General features: G+C 43.7%; 1 protein-coding gene across 4 annotated transcripts in view; it reads left to right on the top strand.

Annotated features, from left to right (window-relative positions):
- The window catches only part of PCDH15 (protocadherin related 15), a 638,977-nt gene that overhangs the window by 435,796 nt on the left and 184,291 nt on the right, over positions 1 to 18,890 (top strand). For all 4 annotated transcript variants that reach the window (XM_058028641.1, XM_058028640.1, XM_058028642.1 and 1 more), the window contains 5 exons: positions 1,782 to 1,942; positions 5,304 to 5,459; positions 12,697 to 12,816; positions 14,264 to 14,374; positions 16,698 to 16,868. In XM_058028641.1, the coding sequence (XP_057884624.1) occupies positions 1,782 to 1,942; positions 5,304 to 5,459; positions 12,697 to 12,816; positions 14,264 to 14,374; positions 16,698 to 16,868 (719 nt within the window). The remainder of the gene's footprint in view (positions 1 to 1,781; positions 1,943 to 5,303; positions 5,460 to 12,696; positions 12,817 to 14,263; positions 14,375 to 16,697; positions 16,869 to 18,890) is intronic.

Genomic DNA, 18,890 nt, shown 5'->3' with positions numbered 1-18,890 from the left:
TAAAAAGTTGTTGCTCCTTGAACTTGAAGCCAGTATTTGGTGCAAAGTTTTGAAGTTCTATTCCTTAATATTTGGCAATTTTCTTCCTGTCATCTCTACTGTGTCAGAAAAAAAGTAGTTTCAAAATAAATGATTGAAAAGATCTCACTGTGGTGTTTTCCCCCACAGGACTGCAGACCAGTTTGCTGGGGTTAAGATCAGTGATTTTTTTGCTGTTTTAGCAAAAAAACATCAGCCCCTCTTAGATGAATATTTTTATACAGAGTCACTGTTATAAAGTGAAGGTGTAAAGAAACTTTATGCTACACTTTGAAATAAATTATTTGGGCCCTTAATAACATGAGGTTACATGATAAATATTTTAACCTAATTTAAATGTTGTGCTGCTACTGACATTGACAGATTTTCTTCATAACTGCTGGTGAATTTCCACAAAGATAATTCCTGTTAATATTTTGGTATGAAGCAAACTGGGGAGTGCTGATTTTGCAGAAAAATGACATTTTTTTCAGAGGAGTGGTTATAAATAGTGGTTATAAATGCAGTGTGTGCAAATCTGTGGCACCGGAGGGCAACACTTGGGGTGGTTTGTAATGGTTGATGTTGGGGAAGTGAGCTGGGAGTGTTTTCCACTGGAAATTGTGTACATTGTGGGGGCAGTGAGCTAAATGGTGAAGGGGAGCTTTAAATGGCAGAATGGGACAAGATGGTTTCTTGTGAGACCCTACTTGAAATTTCATGCACTGTTCTGCAGAGGAGGGACATGGAACTGTTGGAGCAGGTCCAGAGGAGGCCATGGAGTTGCTGAGGGGTCTGGAGCATCTTCCCTGTGGATCCAGGCTGGGAGAGCTGGGAATGCTCAGCCTGGAGAAGGGAAGGGTCTGTGGAGACCTCAGAGCTCCTTCCAGGGCCTGAAGGGACACAGGGGAGCTGGAGAGGGACCCTGCAACAGGAACTGGAGGGACAGGACACAGGGAATGGGTTCAGACTGCCAGAAGGAAAATTTAGGTTACATTTAAGGAATTCTTTGCTGTGAGGTGCCAAGAGCAGCTGTGGCTGCCCCTGGATTCCTGGAAGTGTCCATGGCCAGGTTAGATGGGGCTTGGAGCAGCCTGGGATGGTGGAAGGTGTCCCTGCCCATGGCACAGGGTGGAATTTTGGATCTTTAGGATCTCTCCCAACCCAAACCATTCTGGGTTGCTGTGATTCCATGGAAAGACCCACGTTGAGAGCTGGCTGCTCCTCTCAGTACCAGCTTTGTCTTGTGGTTGTAGTCTCCACATCCTTGTGCTGCAGTTCAGTTTGTGTTTCAGAGCAACTCCAGGTACAAACCCTCTTTTTTCCTGGAGAGCTTTATGTAACTGTGCTTTTTACCTCCGCTCATCACCTTGATGTGTCGTTCTCGCTGCAGAAAATTTATTCCGAGTTTGGTTGTTATTTCCATGCTTTCATTTGTTCGAGGTGAGATTGGGGGATGATTGCTCAATGAAGAAAAAGCTCATCTTGTTAAGTAGATAGCTGGATGTGACAGGTCTCATTGTCAATTTAAATCATTGTGCATTGCAAGTGCTTCTCCTGGCATTGTCTGATACAGCTGCAGTGTCACAGGCAGTTTTTTATTACAGATAATAAGGTTCAGACTCTTTAAACATCACTCAAAACATGAAGCAGCACAAAGCTGAGGTAGAAAACAGCATTTTCAGTGTCGCAGTGCTTGCAGAACTACACAGGAATGTGGATTCCCTATAAATTCCTCCCTGGGCTGCTCACTGTCGTTGCAGGCACTATCCTGGTTGACAACATGCTGATCAAAGGCACAGCAGGAGGGCCTGACCCCACCATCGAGCTCTCCCTGAAGGACAACGTGGATTACTGGGTGATCCTGGACCCCATCAAGCAGACCCTGTACCTGAACAGCACCGGCCGCGTGCTGGACAGAGACGTGAGTCTGGCCTTGCTTTCCTCCTCCACAAACACCTTCACCTCCACTTCACCACGCACACAAACCCCGCTGGAATATAATCCCTGCATCTGTCTTCTCCCCAGATGGATGGGAACAGAGTTCATCTGATCCTCTTTTTAGGATTTATTGGGAGCACACAGGAACTTGACCTTATGTGCAAATATTATTGTGAACAAACACAACAACGAAGACCAAAAAAACCTGACGTTAAGAGTTTTATATCTGACCAAACTTGACTCGTTTGTTGAATTAAATTTTTATTCTGGCTTGCTGGCTGCTTACCCTGTGCCCTGTGACATTTGTTAGCAGCCTGCTTTCCCTGTGTACACTGAATTATGAGCTGTGAGAAGTGACGAGTCGTGGCTGCCACAATTCACTCACAAAGCTTGACATGTTCCATTGAGAACGTGCTGTTTCACGTTCTTTTTTTTTTTAAGTCAGCCTAAAATATATTTTCTGTGCTCATTCCAGTTGGTGTTAAGGAAATATTGCCAGGGAAAGTTTGATTTTTATAAAAATAAAGATGAAAAGCACAGAATAAATAAAAATAAAATCTCGTTCCATTGAGAATGTGCTGGTTCACGTTGGGTTTTTTTTAAGGCACCCTAAAATATATTTGTTGTGCTCCTTCCTGTTGGTGTTAAGGAAATATTGCCAGGGTAGGTTTGCTTTTTATAAAAAGAAAGATGAAAAGCACAAAATAAATAGGCGTGTTCTCATCTAGGCTAATTTCATTGAGGAGAAAACACTCTAAAAATAGAGACATTTCCTCACAGTGTTGCAACCTTGTGACAGAACCTGCAAGTAAAATTGACTTGCAAGTGCTTTAATCAATATGGCAAGAATGCTGAGAAACTCAGGAGCTCTCCTTGGAGTGCAGGGAAGTTTGTTTTGTATTAGCTTGATTGATTAATTTCTCTTCTCCATGTGTTTTGAGATAAATTCATAAGTACCAAAAACAACATGCAAATTTCTCCTCATTTCCATTTGCTGGTGAAAGGCACTAATTGAATTCAGCTGTTCTTAATTTTGTTTTAATTCACAAACTGTTTTCCCATGCAAAGCACAAAGTGTGGCAGAGTGGTCATGGTGGCAGAAGACTTTCTGGGAGAGTTGGCACTTCTTCAAGTGCCAGCCAGCAGCTGCTGGAGCAGCTTTGGCCTCTCAGATTTAATTTTAAGCCAGAGCAAAAACTGAGAGCCTAGAATGGAAGGTAAGGCTGGAGAATCACTCTAGGAAATGTAGGGTCAATTCTTATCACCCCACACCCTTCCATAGGGAGCTAGGAACCAAAATCCATATTGGATCACTGCTAATTCTTCTTTTCAAGGCTATTTAGTGACACTTTTTTGTCACCTTAATATGAATCAAAGTCGATGCTTTACCCAAAGAACCTCATCAGATTATTTGAGTTTCAATATTAGTCACAGTCTGAACAAATTCCCATTATTGTGAGTTCCTAGACACTTCACAGGGATGTTCTTTGCCAGAAGTAGACTCAAGTCCCCTGGAAACAAGTGAAGTGTGTACATTTCTTAATTAAATTCAGGTAATAATGTGTTTACATTGGTATTTAAGGTATTAATTTTTGCCATGAACTGGAGCACTTCTTACCTCTAATACTGTGCTCAGTCATTCATCTGTGGCTATTTAAGCTTGGTGGGCTGTGAGAAGAAAATCTGGGCTTTAAGGTGGTTCAGATTTTTTCTGTGATGCCCCCCGTGCCTCTTTTGCATGGCCTCAGGGTAGTGCAGTCCCTCACAACACAAAGAAAAGGAGAGCAACCCTGAGTAAAAATATGAAATGTGTGTCGTGGCCTTTATTAACATGGCTCTTCTGGGGACACGGGTTAGTGCTGGGTCAACAGCTGAAATCCATGGTCTTGGAAGTCTTTTCCAGCCTTATGGATTCTCCTAAAGGACATTTCCAGCCTTCAGAACCAGGACTGTGCTACCCCATCACCACAGAACCATTCAGTGTGGGATGGATGATCTCTTTTGGTTAACAAAAACCCCAACCTGTTTTTCCCATCCTTCCGCTCAAATCCACTTGACACTTTGCAGTACCAAGGAAACTGGGAGTTTTATTATGTTGAACATTTAGATTAAACTTTTTTATTACAGATCAAAAATTGGAGTCCATGTTTCACAAATTATCACATTCCATATATTTGGACGTCCTTCCTATTTTTCTCTCCCTGCTGATTCAGTCAGCCTGATCCTGTCCTTTTTTTATTTCTTGCCTTTCTTGACAGCAAATCTTCCTACATTCCATTGATTGTTACTAAGAATGGCAGTGTGTTTTCCAAATAAAATCAGATAAAAAGAAAATTCCATGCTTTTCTTCCAAAACTTTAAGAAGAATGACCAGTGATAAATCAAAACTGAAGCTGCTGAAAGGTGCTGGGATGATTTGTCCCTGGTTTCATAAACAAATTTTGCCATTGTGGCATTGTTTATTTACATATTTTTGCAAACTCAGAATATCAAATATTTATCAAATATCTTTAATTTCAAATAATTATATTATTTTTGGGCTTGGCTAATTAATCCAAATATATTTAGTAGTGACTGCAGCTTATTAAAGGCAGCCTAAAAACTCTTGGATCTTACTAAAATGAGTAGTAAAAGCCATTCCAGCCTAAATTTCTTTGTCCATTCATCAGTTTGGGAGTTTTAGAGCACTGCAGTGTTCACTGCAGTGAGAAAAACAGGATTGTCCATACTGAAAGTTGTTTCTGAATTATTTGCGAATGTAAGTGATAGCAAATGTGATTAATTTCAGACTTGACCTTTCAATTCAAGACAGGAAAGAAATAAGAAAGACTTTGGGGAGTGTCCAGAGGACATCACAGATGCTCCAAGGGCTGGAGCCCCTCTGGAGCCAGGCTGGGAGAGCTGGGGGTGCTCACCTGGAGAGGAGAAGCTCTGGGATGACCAAAGTGTGGCCTTGAGGAGCTAACTGGAAAGATGGAGAGGGACTTGGGACAAGGGATGGAGTGCCAGGACACAGGGAATGGCTTCCCAGTGCCAGAGAGCAGAGATGGGTGGGATATTGGGAAGGAATTGTTCCCTGTGATGAGGATGGTGGGGCACTGGCACAGATTTCCCAGAGCAGCTGTGGCTGCCCCTGGATCCCTGGCAGTGCCCAAGGCCAGGCTGGACAGGGCTTGGATCAGCCTGGGACAGTGGAAGGTGTAGGGATGGAACGAGATGATTTTGAAGGTCCCTTCCCACCCCAGCTCTCCTGGCATCCATTGAATTCCAATAACAATAAACAAAAAGCTCAAACAGCTGCCGTTTTCCAGGTCCTTTACCACAACCTCTCTTCCCCCTTGCAGCCCCCCATGTCCATCCAGTCCATCGTGGTGCAGGTGCAGTGTGTGAACAAGAAGGTGGGCACCATCATCAACCACGAGGTGCGCATCGTGGTGCGCGACCGCAACGACAACTCCCCGCAGTTCCAGCAGGAGCACTACTACGTGGCCGTCAACGAGGTCAGAGCTTCCTCCTCCTCCTCCTCCTCCTCCTCCTCCCCCCTTGGGTGGGGTCACTGCTAAATCCCAGCTTTCACTGCCTCCTCCTTGAAAACCAAAAAAATGCGGTTGTTTTCTGTTGCGCTCGTCACTTCGGTAGGCTTCATCTAACATCTTATCCTGCATCTTTTCCTTAAGGAATACAAAGACCAGCACAGTTTTCACCAGGAATATTGCAGAAGGCACCCAAATTTAAAGCAGTGTCTTCATGAATGAAGCGTTGTTTTCTGTTAAATTAAATCACTTTTAACAACAAACCTATGGTTGAGGAAAAGAAAGTAAAAAACCAGTTTAAGTTTTATTAACAATGTTGAAGCTTGGCAAAGTGCAGATGTGGTTTATTGCTGTTGCTCTGGTGCCTATGAAATGAATGATTTTATTTTCTATTATTTATTATGTTATGGTTTGTTTGGTTGGGTTTTTTTTAATAGAGAACTGTGGATTGGACCACTGTGTCATTTGAAGGAAAAAAAAATATTTTCTTCTTGAGCTGGTACAACTTCATTTCACTTTCCAATGAATTTTTTCATTTTGTTAGGGACTGAATAATCTGCCAATAAGGAATACAGAAAAAAACCTGTGTTTTCAGGGTTGGCATGTCAGGGCTTTAGTAATGAGTAGAAACAGGGACTTACATGAAGCAATGGAAATTATGTGGGTTGAAATTATGTGGAAAATGGAAAGATGGGTCAGTTTTGTGCTGATGAAGACTGAAAGAAGTAGAGTTACATTTATGAAATAAATTATATTAAATATGCAGCCTGGTGGGGTTTGGTTTGTGAGGTGGGACTCTGTGAAAGAGCAGGGCTGCTTTGATTTTAATAGACTTGATTTGTAGAAATTTTCTATTTTGTTGTGTTTTGGAGATTCAGCTCTTCAACCTGTCCTTGTGTTGTCTCTGATCTCCATGACCACACATGTGCCCTCGGAAAAGAGTGGGCCATTGGTGATGTGAGGCCTAATTAACCCAAAAGTGTGGAGGAAAACCCTCCCAAATCCACACATTATATTGGACCTGCAACTGAGATAAGGATAAGCAAGGTTTTTCAAACTTCCTGGTTTTAAATTAATTTAAATTTAGTTGAAACATTTTTGGCACTCCAGCTGCCCATGTGACTTCCCATTGGAATCTGGGAGCACTGGGAAGGTCCTCCATGGGCTTGTCCATGGTTTTCACATTGACTTTCACATGGCTGTGGAATTTCTCTGGCTCTACAGACCCGGTGCAGGAATGTTTCTGGTCCTGAGTAAAAAAATGTTTCTGGTCTTGTGTGGGTTGTGCTGCAGGGCCCAGATCACTTCCAAAACCTGCATCATTTCTGCAGTGAAACCAAAGACAGGCAGTATGGCTGTGCTAAGAAAACAAGGATTTTCCATAATTAGGGAGAAGTCCAAAAGGCAGAGTGCAAAATGCACCATTCCCAATTATTGGTGTTCAGAAACTGAGCAACGTTCTGAGGACACCAAGCATTTATTGGAATTATTGCTGGGCAAAATGCACTGTTGCTCTTTCCACCAGCTGCACCCTGATTTAATTAATTCCTTCTTTTCATTTTATCTCTGTTCCATGGATAACATCTGACATGGCACCACTGTGCCCTTGAGCAGCACCCTGTGAGTTCATGCTCTCATTAATTAATTAACAAAAAAATAATTCACAAAGCATCTCAGACTCTCTCAAAGGTTTTAATGAGTGATTAAATGTTTTAATGCTCATTTATTCTGCTCATAATTGGTGCTGCCTCTGGTGAATTTAGCAACAGGAATGCACTGGGACGAAAGGTTCGTGGTTAATTTTTGCTTCTGTTTTCTGGTTGCTTGTAAACCAAAAAGTACAGAAATTTCTCTTGCGTAAGGAACATAAAATAACTCAAATGAGGAGTAGATTTTATTGTGTTTTGGAGAAATTGAATGGTTTTTATGTACCTATAGAAGACCTATGGGTAAAGGTGATCCCAAATTAAAATGTGCATAAAAATTCATGTGAGTGGTTTGAAAACATGGCTTTTGCTGCTAAAAATCAAAATCTTCATTGCCTGTTTATTGAGGAACACTTTTTTTGTCAGGATTCTAATTCTTCTGTTAGAAGTATGGAGCTGGGCTTGCCCTTGTCAGTGTTGATGGAGGCTGGAATGTTTGTTGGATGAGATTGTTTAGCTGGGAATGGCAGTGCTGGGATCCACATAAAGTTACAAATAAAATCTATTTCTTTATAGTCTTAGTTGAAAACAGATTTTCTGTTTCCCCACCATTTTGGAGCAAGTTTCCCTTTCCCTTTTTGATGCTTTTACAAATCCAGGTATCTCAGCCAACTCCAACTGCTCTCCCAAGCCTTTGGAATCTCCACATGGAAGCAAAAACAAGTGAAGGTTGATGTGTCACCATTTTAATGATAATGAGAAATCCTCTGCAGAGTTATTCCCTTGGTTTTTTGCATGACATATTTTTATTTATATGAAAATATCCCATTGTTATTCAGTTAGGAAAAACTCCTGACAATGACAGCCTGGGGCTAAATTTGACCGTATTGGTGACTTGAAGATTTGAGTTATTACCATATTAAACCCAAGTTCTGCAGCTAAGTTAAAATTCAGAAGAATTATGCAGCTCAGTTAATATTCCACAGGCAAATATATGGCATTCCCACAAGGGGTTTAAATTTATGGAGCTTAATACAGGGATTAGGAAGTAAAATCTTGTACTGCTGAGGCTCAGTGGTGGTGTCTGTGTTTTGTGTTCAACACAACTTATCTGATCATTTTTATCTGAGCTAAATGCAGCTCCAGTTTTGCATTCCCTGGGTTTTATAAAACTGACTTTCTTTGCTCTTGGTTTTTCACTTTCCTGAGTCCTACAGAGCAAGTCAGGAGCCTTTAATAGCAGGTTCTGTTTGGAAGTAGAGGTGGAGCCCCTAGAACACTGTTGAAGTCAGTATTTATTAAATGCATGTAACCTTAGAGCTGCTTGTAATCCAACATTTTGGGGTTGGTTCATTTATTTAGTTCGAGGCATTTTTTTTTTCCTCTTTTAATTTAGCAGAGCTAGGAATCCTTGGCAAAATAAGAGCCTTTCTTGAACTTCAGTCATCTCAAAACTTTGGGTTTGGGCTGTTGAGAATTAGAACTTGTGCTGAATTTTCATTTCTCGTGGTGTAATTATTCCTTTTTCCTTGTGGTATCGAAATAATTAATCTCTACAGGTAGACATCATCAAAAGAGTGTTAGCTCAGAATGATTAACTGGAAATCTGGCTTTGCTCTGCTCTTTGGGGCCACTCTGAAAAATTATTCATTTTTAACTTTGTAAATAGGCAATAATAGGGAAATTCATTTTCCAAATGTTTTATGGAAGAGCTGAATGCTTCTGTCTGCATCTCTACTTCTAATAGCCATTAATCACGCTGAAGGAAGGTTTTAAGTGCTACAGCTGTAGACTGTGCAAGAGGAAGATTTATTGTGTGCATCTCCTCTCTCTTTGTTTAATTGCATTCTTTTTGGAATCTTCCTTGTTTTGTGTCACCATGATTCTTTTCCACTGGATTGAGTTCCCACAGAGATTATTATCCTCAGGCTGTCGCTGACACTCCTGGAATTGTCTCTTTGCAATCCCTAAAGTTTTTGTTTTCATAAGGTAAAACACTCTGATGGTTAAACCCTTTGATGCACAACTTCAAGCCCTTTCCCCAGGACATACCAAAGGTTCCTGTGGAGAAACAAAATTCCATTCTTTAGGGAAGGGATTTTTCCCAACATCCAAGCTGAGCTTCGCCTGGCCCAGCTTGGGGCTGTTTCCCCTTGTTCTGTCCCTGTTCCCTGACAGCAAAACCTGACCCTCCCGAGCCTCCATTTCTCCAGGCTAAAATTATATTTTATCAGGGGAACTGAGTTCCTCCTTGTTGTTCCAACAAGGAGGTGACAGCAGTCTCTCAGAAATCCCTCACAAATTGTAGGAAAATGTATTATGGCTGGCTAATGGTAAATATCATAGTGAAAATCAGCACAGTGCTGAGATCTCTGTGTAAAAAGTTGGTGATGTTTGGAGTGCTGAGGGCCTCTCCCAGATGATTGGAAGTGGATTTGAAGCATCAAGTTAAGAGCTCATCTAAATTTTTCAAAAGGCTGCAGGAATCTCTAATGTGAGATCTTGAGCAGGCTGGAAATCCCAGAATCGTGGAATATCCTGAGCTGGGAGGGACCCACCAGGATCATCCACTCCAGCCCCTGGCCCTGCACAGACACCCCAAAAATCCCACCCTGTGCACCCCTGAGAGCATTGTCCAAATGCTGCTGGAGCTCTGCTATGAAGGAGTGGAAAGGATTTTTTTTTCCCAGTGTTTTTTTCTAGTATCATTTATGTTGCAGGAAAGAAAACTTAGATAAAATGGAAACGTGTGTGTCCTGAAGGTCTGCACATCTGCAGTCAGTTATTCTGGGTGCAATAGATCAAATGCAAGACTTTAGCTTTTGACTTTTACTGTTAGAGCATGGAATTGGAGTTCTGGTGTTTACTGATGTGTCATTTTTGCAACTGTCTCTTTTGTTATCACTTATTAATGTGCTTTACGGCGCTGGAGCCTTTTTATGTTGGCCACTATTTATCTGCACGCTGTCAGAACGGGCTGGTGGGAGCTGTGCCAGCAGCTCCAGGGTGTCTGTCATCTCCCGGGCTGCTTGGATGTGACAGCATTTTTACAATATTTAATAGTATTAAATATATGGGTTTGGTTTTTTAAATATGGGACACCATCTGCAGTACAGTGTCCAGCAGTGGGATCTGTTGGGATGAGTCCAAAGGAGCTATGGAGGGGCTGGAGCCTCTTTGCTCTGAAGGGAGCTGGGGGTGCTCACCTGGGGAGGAGAAGGCTCCAGGGAGAGCTCAGAGCCCCTGCCAGGGCCTGAAGGGGCTCCAGGAGAGCTGGAGAGGGACTGGGGACAAGGGATGGAGGGACAGGACACAGGGAATGGCTTCAAAATGACAGAGTGGAAATTTAGATGGCATATTGGGAATTAGGAATTGTTCCCTGGCAGGGTGGGCAGGCCCTGGCACAGGGTGCCCAGAGCAGCTGTGGCTGCCCCTGGATCCCTGGCAGTGCCCAAGGCCAGGCTGGGCACTGGGACTTGGAGCAGCCTGGGACAGTGGAAGGTGTCCCTGCCCATGGAAGGGACTGGGATTAGATGATCTTTAATGTCTTTTCCAACCCAAAACATTCTGGCATTCTACATGTCTGATGTCTGCAGAGCTGCCCCACTCAGATCCATCTGGGAGCACCAGGACTTTGTCCTGTTTGGCCTGCAGCAACCTGGGAGATTTCCATCCCATGCCACGCCATGACCAGCCAGCACCGTGCCTGGCTCTTCCCACTAATGGAACCATTGCTTAAACAGGGATTAATTGGTTAAACTCTCTTATTTTGAGTTACAGGGTGTCAGTGCCCAGGTAGGACCTGAGGAGTCTCTGTGAGGAAAGGTGGGAGCTGCTCTGGGCTGAGGCATCCACAGGCTCCAGCACTGGGCACATCCCAGCCCTCAGCCAGCTGCATGGAACTCAGGAAAACTGGGTTAAGAGAGGGGAAAAGGACATTAAGAGAGGGGGGAAAGGGTTAAGAGAGGGGGAAAGGGGTTTAAGAGAGAGGAAAAGGGGTTTAAGAGAGGGGAAACTGCCATGTGGCAGCAAGGAGTGGCGAGAAAATGGTGAGAGGAGCTGGGGGTTAAGGAGTGATGCTGAGCCTGGGATAGGGGACAGTGCTGGTTAGTGTCCCTCTGTCCCCATCCCAGGGTGTTTTTCCTGGCAGGATGTTGAATCAATGTTCCCCACAGCCTCAGGGCAGAGGTGACAGAGGCCACCCAGGCAGTGGGTGCCTGGTCTCCCTCTTTTCCCTCAAGAACATGGGATTTTCCTCTCCTGAGCTACTGAGGAGGCAGCAAGGGGGTTCCTGAGTGGATATCAGGGAGCAGCCCATCCCCAGTGGTGGGAAATCCCCCTGCAAACCATCCTGGAACTTTTCCCAGCTGATTTTCAGGTTACTTTGGTCTTCTCTCCCCTTCTCCCACACACATCCCAACCCATTAGGGCACATTCAACTTCCTGTACCCACGTGTGACACTTCTGCTGCCTGTTCCAGGAGTAAATAAGCCAAGTTAGCAGCAAAACATGAACATAAAGAGTTGTGGTGTAAGTGTGTGTAATAAATTAAGCTCCACTTGTTTAACCGTAAAAAGGCCTCGAATTGGTGACTTTTATTTCAAAGATTCAGTATTGTCAGCCCTGAAAATGTTTCCCAGAGAACTCTGCCTACCATTACACCCTTAATTAGCAGCTTTATAAATAAAACAGGAACTATGAGTGCAGGAGGAAATGGGGAGTTAAGTCTTTGCTTTATTGTGAGCACCACAAAACCGGAACGTGAAATAACATCCACATCTGCACCAAGTGCTGGAATGACTCTGTCCTTTGCCTCCTGCTCTTCTTCCAACATTTCAAACCTTTTTAGACCCTCTAGGTTTTAATATGTGCAGCAACTTTGTGTAAGTTCTGGAGGAAAGAAGAGGGGCCAGTGGGAATTGAAGGGCCGCAAGTCTGGAGAGCACCAAGGAGCAAGGGTTGTGCTGAACCCACAAGTGTTTGTTCATTTGTTCCTCCCCCTCAGGTTGATGACTTGCAAAGTTTCCTGAATATTTGAATTCAGAAACGATGACTCCCAAGAAATCTTCTGTCTCTGCTCTCAATGGGCCTTGATTTCGTGCTATTTATCTGCGCGAGGATAATTATAAATTGATTCATTTTCAAAACATCATTTAATGGGCATTCAATTGCTGCCAACGCAATATTGGAGCAACAGCTTCACTCCTGTGTTTGCTCAAAGCCATGGAGCTCTCTGGGTGTTTGTGTTTGCATGTAACAATATTAATCTGGCTCTGTTCACGTTGCTATGAAGATGCTGTCAAATAAGCTCTGTTTACATTTGCTGCTCATCCTTGTTTTCCTTCCTGAGTCTGAAAAAGGAGCTTTTATTGGGTTTAATCTATATTTATTTCATGGGTTCTTTCAGGTTTAAAGAGTGTTTTTCTCATTTTTGCCTTTTTTTTTTTTTTTTAAAGATGAAGTTTTGTCATGATGTTTATAGACCAGAGCTAGGGGGAAAAATAAGGTTCAAATTAAAACCTCAAGGTTTTAATGAGGATCTCTTGCTGTTCTTGCAGTTAACTCCAGTTGGAACAACCATCTTCACAGGATTTTCTGGAGACAATGGTGCTATTGACATTGATGATGGTCCCAATGGCCAGATAGAATATGTCATCCAGTACAATCCTAATGACAAGGTACAGCCATTCAGGCTTTTTTCCCTTGATTTATATTTATGTTTATGTTTATGTTTATGTTTATGTTTATGTTTATGTTTATGTTTATGTTTATGTTTATGTTTATGTTTCTGCTTATGATATGAAGTAGTAAATGAAGAAGAGGTTGCTGTTGGATATGAAGAAATGTTTTCCTTAATATCAAGTGTTTTCTCTGTCCATCAGCTCTGTAACCACAGATGAATTTATCTTCCCTCTCACTGTCAGCAGCTGGATCATTTCACTTTCAATAATGCCCAGAGAAATTGTGTCTATCCCGTTCCTGGAAGTGTCCAAGCCCAGGTTGGACTTTGGGGCTTGGAGGAACCTGGAATAGTGGAAGGTGTCTCTGGATGGGCTTTAAGACCTTTTCCAACCCAAATCATTCTGGGATTCCATGATTTCTGTTTTGCCTCAGTATAAATCCCCTTGTTGATTTTCCCCCTTTGGTGGGCACTAGGAATATTTTATCCTAAAATGTGAGTGCCAAACTAAGACTATCTCCAGTTATTTATCAGTCTGGGATGCCCATCCCAATCCTTTTTTCCTGCCCACCCTGAATTCCCCATGCAGCATGGAGAATTTAACACTCATTCTCATTTATTTGCTGAAAAAACCCCTTCATTTTTAGCAGTTATTTAGGCTCTTCAAGGAAAAAGGCAGTAAAAATGTGATGTAAAGAAACAACATTGCTCTGTGCCTCTGCTGTGTTTGGAATCTTTTTTTGCTGTTGCCTGTTCAAAATACTTAAATATTAACTATCTTCAGCACTGAGAGATTGAAGCATGGAAAGATGGGAGGTGTTTTTAATTAGATTAATTTGATAATGAAATTGCAATTGGATCTCAGGTCAGAAATGTGTGCCCTCCTGCCAGTTTTTGCCCCAGCTTTGTCACCTGAGTCAGTGGAAGCAAATACACGGAACAAATTGTATTTCACTCCATTTAACATCTGCATTTACCCTGAAATGTGAATTTCCTCGGATAGGAAGGTATGCATGAACTGGCACCTAAATGTTGACGTTCTCTGCTTGTTTAGCACTTCATTGCCCTCATGAAAGGCAGAATAAAGAGCAGATAAGTACAATGATGTGGATTTCTTATCTCTGCCGCTTGAGCACTTGATTTGAATGCACCACTGCAAATTCAGGATGGCAAAGGGGAAAGAAGCATATTCAGTCAGACTTTGGTGGTTGCAAGTAGTAACAGATAGGTAAAGAATTCTGTTCTGTACAGATTCATTACTAGGGGGTTCTTCAGGAGGGAATTGGGTGGGGAGAAAACATAGCAAGCTTTATAATCTCTGATTTGAAGGGCAGATGCAGCCTTGGAATACCGACCAAAGGATCATCCCATTGTGGCCCAGCTTTGTGGCTTCATCTGAACTTTGAGGCATGTTCAATGTTATTGTGTTGTTTTCTCATTTGCAGACTTCCAACAGGACCTTTGATATTCCTCTCACTTTGTCTGGAGCAGTAGTTCTGAGGGAAAGACTAAATTATGAAGAAAAGACTCGTTATTTTGTCATTGTTCAAGCAAATGTGAGTATAAATCTCTTGAAGGCCATTTGTGCCCCTGATTTAGGTGTGAGTTTAGTTTCCTTCCCTAGGAAAGGCAGAGCCTTGCTGAAATACCATCTCTGATAAATCCTCTTCTGCTGAAGATCTAATTTAAGATTTATCCAGGCTGTTGAAAGCTCAGGCATATTATTACTGCTTAAAAAAGCTTGCTCAGTGTGTGACAAGCCAACCTTTTTGGCACAAGGAGCAACTTGCAAATGTGCAGTGCAGCCCATGCAGAAAAGTGCAGCCTCATGGCACTAAATGTCCCATTTTCCAACAAATCTGGCAAGGCTAATTGTCACTTAGATGAGTTTAATGGACACAATTTCATTGTATTCTTCAGGCTGGAAATGCATTTTGTTATAAAGAGGTGATTTTTCCTTCAAGCCATACTGCAAGTGTACAGAGAGGTTTTTCCAGAGTGGCTGGCAGTGGATAACTGAGCAGAAAAGTGATGTATAAACTGTATCTCAGATATCTGTCATCAGAGTGGGATTTTGATGCCCTTGAGGGCTGTGAAAGGATTTTTTTTCCCTTTTTGTCCTTCTGATAACAACTGAAATGAAAACTTCTCTTCTGTTGTTCACGGCTGTTGTGATACATCTTTGTTCGTGGGAAATGATATTTGCTCTGAAGCAACAGGAGATCCTGAATCCACACCTCCACATTCCTGTCATCTCTCTAGCACAGAAGTGCAGATACATTTTGCAGTCTCTTTTCTTATTTATTCTGTGACATGTTCAGCATTCTGCCAGCAGAAGCCAAGGCCCCAAGGATGGCTCAATGCTCCTTGTCCCTGGGCTCAGGTGAGACCCCACCTGCAGAGCTGCCCCAGCACAGGAGGGACCTGGAGCTGCTGCAGAGAGCCCAGGGCAGGCACCAGCATGGGCAGAGGGATGGAGCAGCTCTGCTGGGAGGAAAGGCTGGCACAGCTGGGGATCGTTCAGCTTTGGGCTGACCTCACTTCCAGGACCTGAAGGAGTTGGCAAGAAGGATGGAGAGAGACTTTTCCAAGGGGTGGAGTGCCAGGACAAGGGGAATGGCTTCAAACTGACAGAAAGCAGGGTTATATGGGATATTGGGAAAGAATTCCTTCCTATGAGGGTGGGCAGGCCCTGGCACAGGGTGCCCAGAGCAGCTGTGGCTGCCCCTGGATCCCTGGCAGCGCCCAAGGCCAGGTTGGACTTTGGGGCTTGGAGCAGCCTGGGACAGTGGAAGGTGTCCCTGCCATGGCAGGGGTGGTACTGGCTGGGCTTTGAGGGCCCTCCCAACCCAAACCATTCTGGGATTCTGTAACCCCACAGGCTGCAGTGAATTTTCTCTGGTGTGTACTGTGCAATCACATTCCTCTGATTACACTGCCAGTGCTTTGTTGTTCTTGCATCCTGAAGATACTGCTGGAAATTAATTACTCTCTATCTGCTTTGATCCAGAATTACTCAGAGGCACTTACTGGAGGAATGGAGAAATGGTTTAGTTGATGATGAAAGCTGCTCCTTGTAGCTGGGATTGTTTTTCATCACTGACCGTGAAGAAAGCTGAATGCAGAAATTCCCATATTTACTCTAAATGTGAAGCTGGTGCAAGAACTGAGTGAACTGCAAAATAGGAAAAGAACAATATGCATTTCCATATTCAATCCAATTTAGAGCAATGGGCTCTTCATCTTACATAGATGATGTTATTCATGGGCATAAATTAAAAAAACAAATTTTTTTTCTCTCAGTGTTACATTAGAATAGGAGAGCAAGATGTAATTCATGGCACATATTCCCTCCCAAGATTTTAGCTCTGCAAAGGAAAGCTCATGCAGTAGTTCCTGTGTGAAAATGGGAATATTTTTGAGTATTTTAAACAAAATATTAGCTAGTCACGATGTTTTTTCACTAAAGAAAGAAGGAAGACTTGAACTGTTGCTAATGTGTACTTTGGGTATAACCACAACAATTTCTGATTATAAATAAGGCACGGGGCCTTTTTATGTTCTACAAACATGCTGCATTATTGTGGTTTTTAGTCCTGTAGTTTTCCCAAGCTGTATTATTTCTGAGCTCTAGATGTCTTGCAGCATTGCTTCAATTTTCCCCCTAATTTTACTTGTGAGCCTTTCAGGCTGCAGCTCTGAGGCTGAAGTTCCTGTAATTACTCCTGGAACACGGATAATTCTGACACTTACATGTTTTATCCTCAGCCTCGCTTAAAACCTTTGGGGTGGCTCTTTTTAGGAGGTTTTTAGGAGGTTTTTTTCCAGGAGATTGTGAGCTCAGGAAGTCTCACCAGCTGGACCTGGTTTGCTCCACAGGACCGAGCCCAGAACCTGAACGAGCGGAGGACGAGCACGACCACGCTGACCGTGGATGTGCTGGATGGGGACGATTTGGGACCAATGTTCCTGCCCTGTGTGCTGGTGAACAACACCCGGGACTGCAGGCCCCTCACCTACCAAGCTAGCCTGCCAGAGCTCACAGACCCTGTAAGTCCTCTGGGATCTTTCCAGGTTTTATCTGTTTGCCTGTTGTCTTCTCCTGTGAGCTAGAAGGTGCTTGACACCGTGTTCTGTGTCCCAAACCAAGAGGAAGCCAAGGTGAGATGCCTTGGAGGATGATGGTGAAATTCCAGCTTGGATCCATTGCCAAACTGCCCATTGGCTGCAAGAGCTGAATCTTAGAGAAACTGAGTACATTTTGGGATTGCTGTTCCTGGTCTGTCCATGTTTTGCTCTCAAATTATCCCCAAGAAGCACTTTTGGGAGGGGACTTGATGTTGCTCCCATTGAGGGTTGTTATAAACCGTAGGAGAAAGATTTTTGGGAAGAGGAAGCATTAGCCACTGACCCCTGAAAGGATTTTTGTTGCAATTAATAGGTTCTGATCCAGAGGCAGTGATGAGTAACGGGGGTTTATCCCATGTAGGCCCTTGTGCTAGGTCTCTCAGTTAATCCATCCATGGGGTCAGGTAAAGGTGAGTGTAAGGCTCATTTCACACTCCATGCACACATGAATCCCAAAATGAGGTGATAACTTTTTCATTTCTTCTTGCAACTTGGTGCCAAGTGCCATTCCTTACAGCAGAGCTGCTGCTTAGAGATCTGCACCTCTGGTGGGAGGAACAGAAACAGGGATTGTTGAACTAATATTGATATGTGACCTTTGACTCATATAGTTAAGAATAATAAAAGGCAGAACCAATCAAATCACCCACCAGATATTGCCCCACCTGATTAACTCTGAGATTAAGATGACATTAAAATAATGTTAAGCTTTGGCATTAAGGTTTGTAACTTTGATTTCTTGTCACAGCGCACACACTGTGTCCTGCTGCCTCCAGCCAAGGGCAGGTTGAGGTTGGAAGTTGTCTTGGTTTGAAATGGTTTGCCAAGGAAGGCAGGAGCTTCCCCTGAAATGGAAAATGTAAACCACTCCCTCCGAATTATTATAATTTTGAAATTAAGGGGTTCTCAGGCAAAGATATGGGGATGGGAATAACAGTTCTTTATTAGGGAAGAAAAAAAAAAAATCAAAAAACCCCAATGCAGTAATACAAAACAACACAGAGCCAGGCCATGCCCTGCCCCCTGTGTGTCAGGGGGTGTCCCAGCCCCATCCCAGGGGGGCTCAGCCCTCCTGCAGTGCCAGCTGTGGCTCTGCTGCAGCAGGGATCCTGCACAAGGGGGGAGTTTTCCTCTGCAGCTCCAGGGCTGCTGCAGATGGGCCTGGGCTCCCTCTGGCCATGCAGGGCAGCAGAAAGCTGCTCCTCTGGCAATGCAGGGGGCAGAGGCTGCTGTGGGGTCCCAAGGCTCAGATTGGATCCAGGTAGGAATGCTTGGCTCCTCCCCTGGGCGGAGCATCTCCCCACGGGATGGTGGGATTGGATCAGCCCTGCAGGGACACTCACTGGCCATGGACAGGAGATAATTAATAATTAATGGCCCATGGACAGCAGACATCTCCTGGAGGGAGGATGGGTTGTGGGAGAGATAAGAAAACTGCCCAGTTAACAGCAGAGAACTGCCCCACCTCTGACAGATGGCAATAGAATCCACACTCCCCTTTCCAACCTAAGACAGAAATGTGGAGATTCCTGCTCTTCCCTGCCTTATCTCCCTTCCTGTCCTGTGCCTCGCACTCTTTTCCCATCCCACACATTTTGGTGTCTTGCTTGGTGTGGCCTCAGGACTCCTGCTGCAATTATCCTTGGGATGGGTCAGGGGATGGGAGACATGATCCCTGTTTAACCTTGGAGCATTGATTTCCACATCTTCCCCACACACACTCCTCTCCACCTTGGTGTACTTAAAAACTCTTTGTAGCTGTGTTGTGCTTGGGACTTGGAGAAGAACTGCCTTGACTTTAAATTCTGCTTTAATTTGCTTTGGGCTTGGTGGCATTTTGAGGAAAGGGGCAGCTCCCTGTCCAGCTGAGTGTGGGACCTCCTCAGGGTGAGCACCCAGACTGTGCAGGATGAGGGATGTGATCCCATTTCACCTGCACAGATC

This window comes from Melospiza georgiana, chromosome 8 (genome assembly GCF_028018845.1).
Source record: "Melospiza georgiana isolate bMelGeo1 chromosome 8, bMelGeo1.pri, whole genome shotgun sequence".
In the NCBI taxonomy this organism is placed as follows: domain Eukaryota; kingdom Metazoa; phylum Chordata; class Aves; order Passeriformes; family Passerellidae; genus Melospiza; species Melospiza georgiana.
Note: the sequence above shows the minus strand (reverse complement) of the source record. Positions and strands in the feature narration are given on the sequence as shown.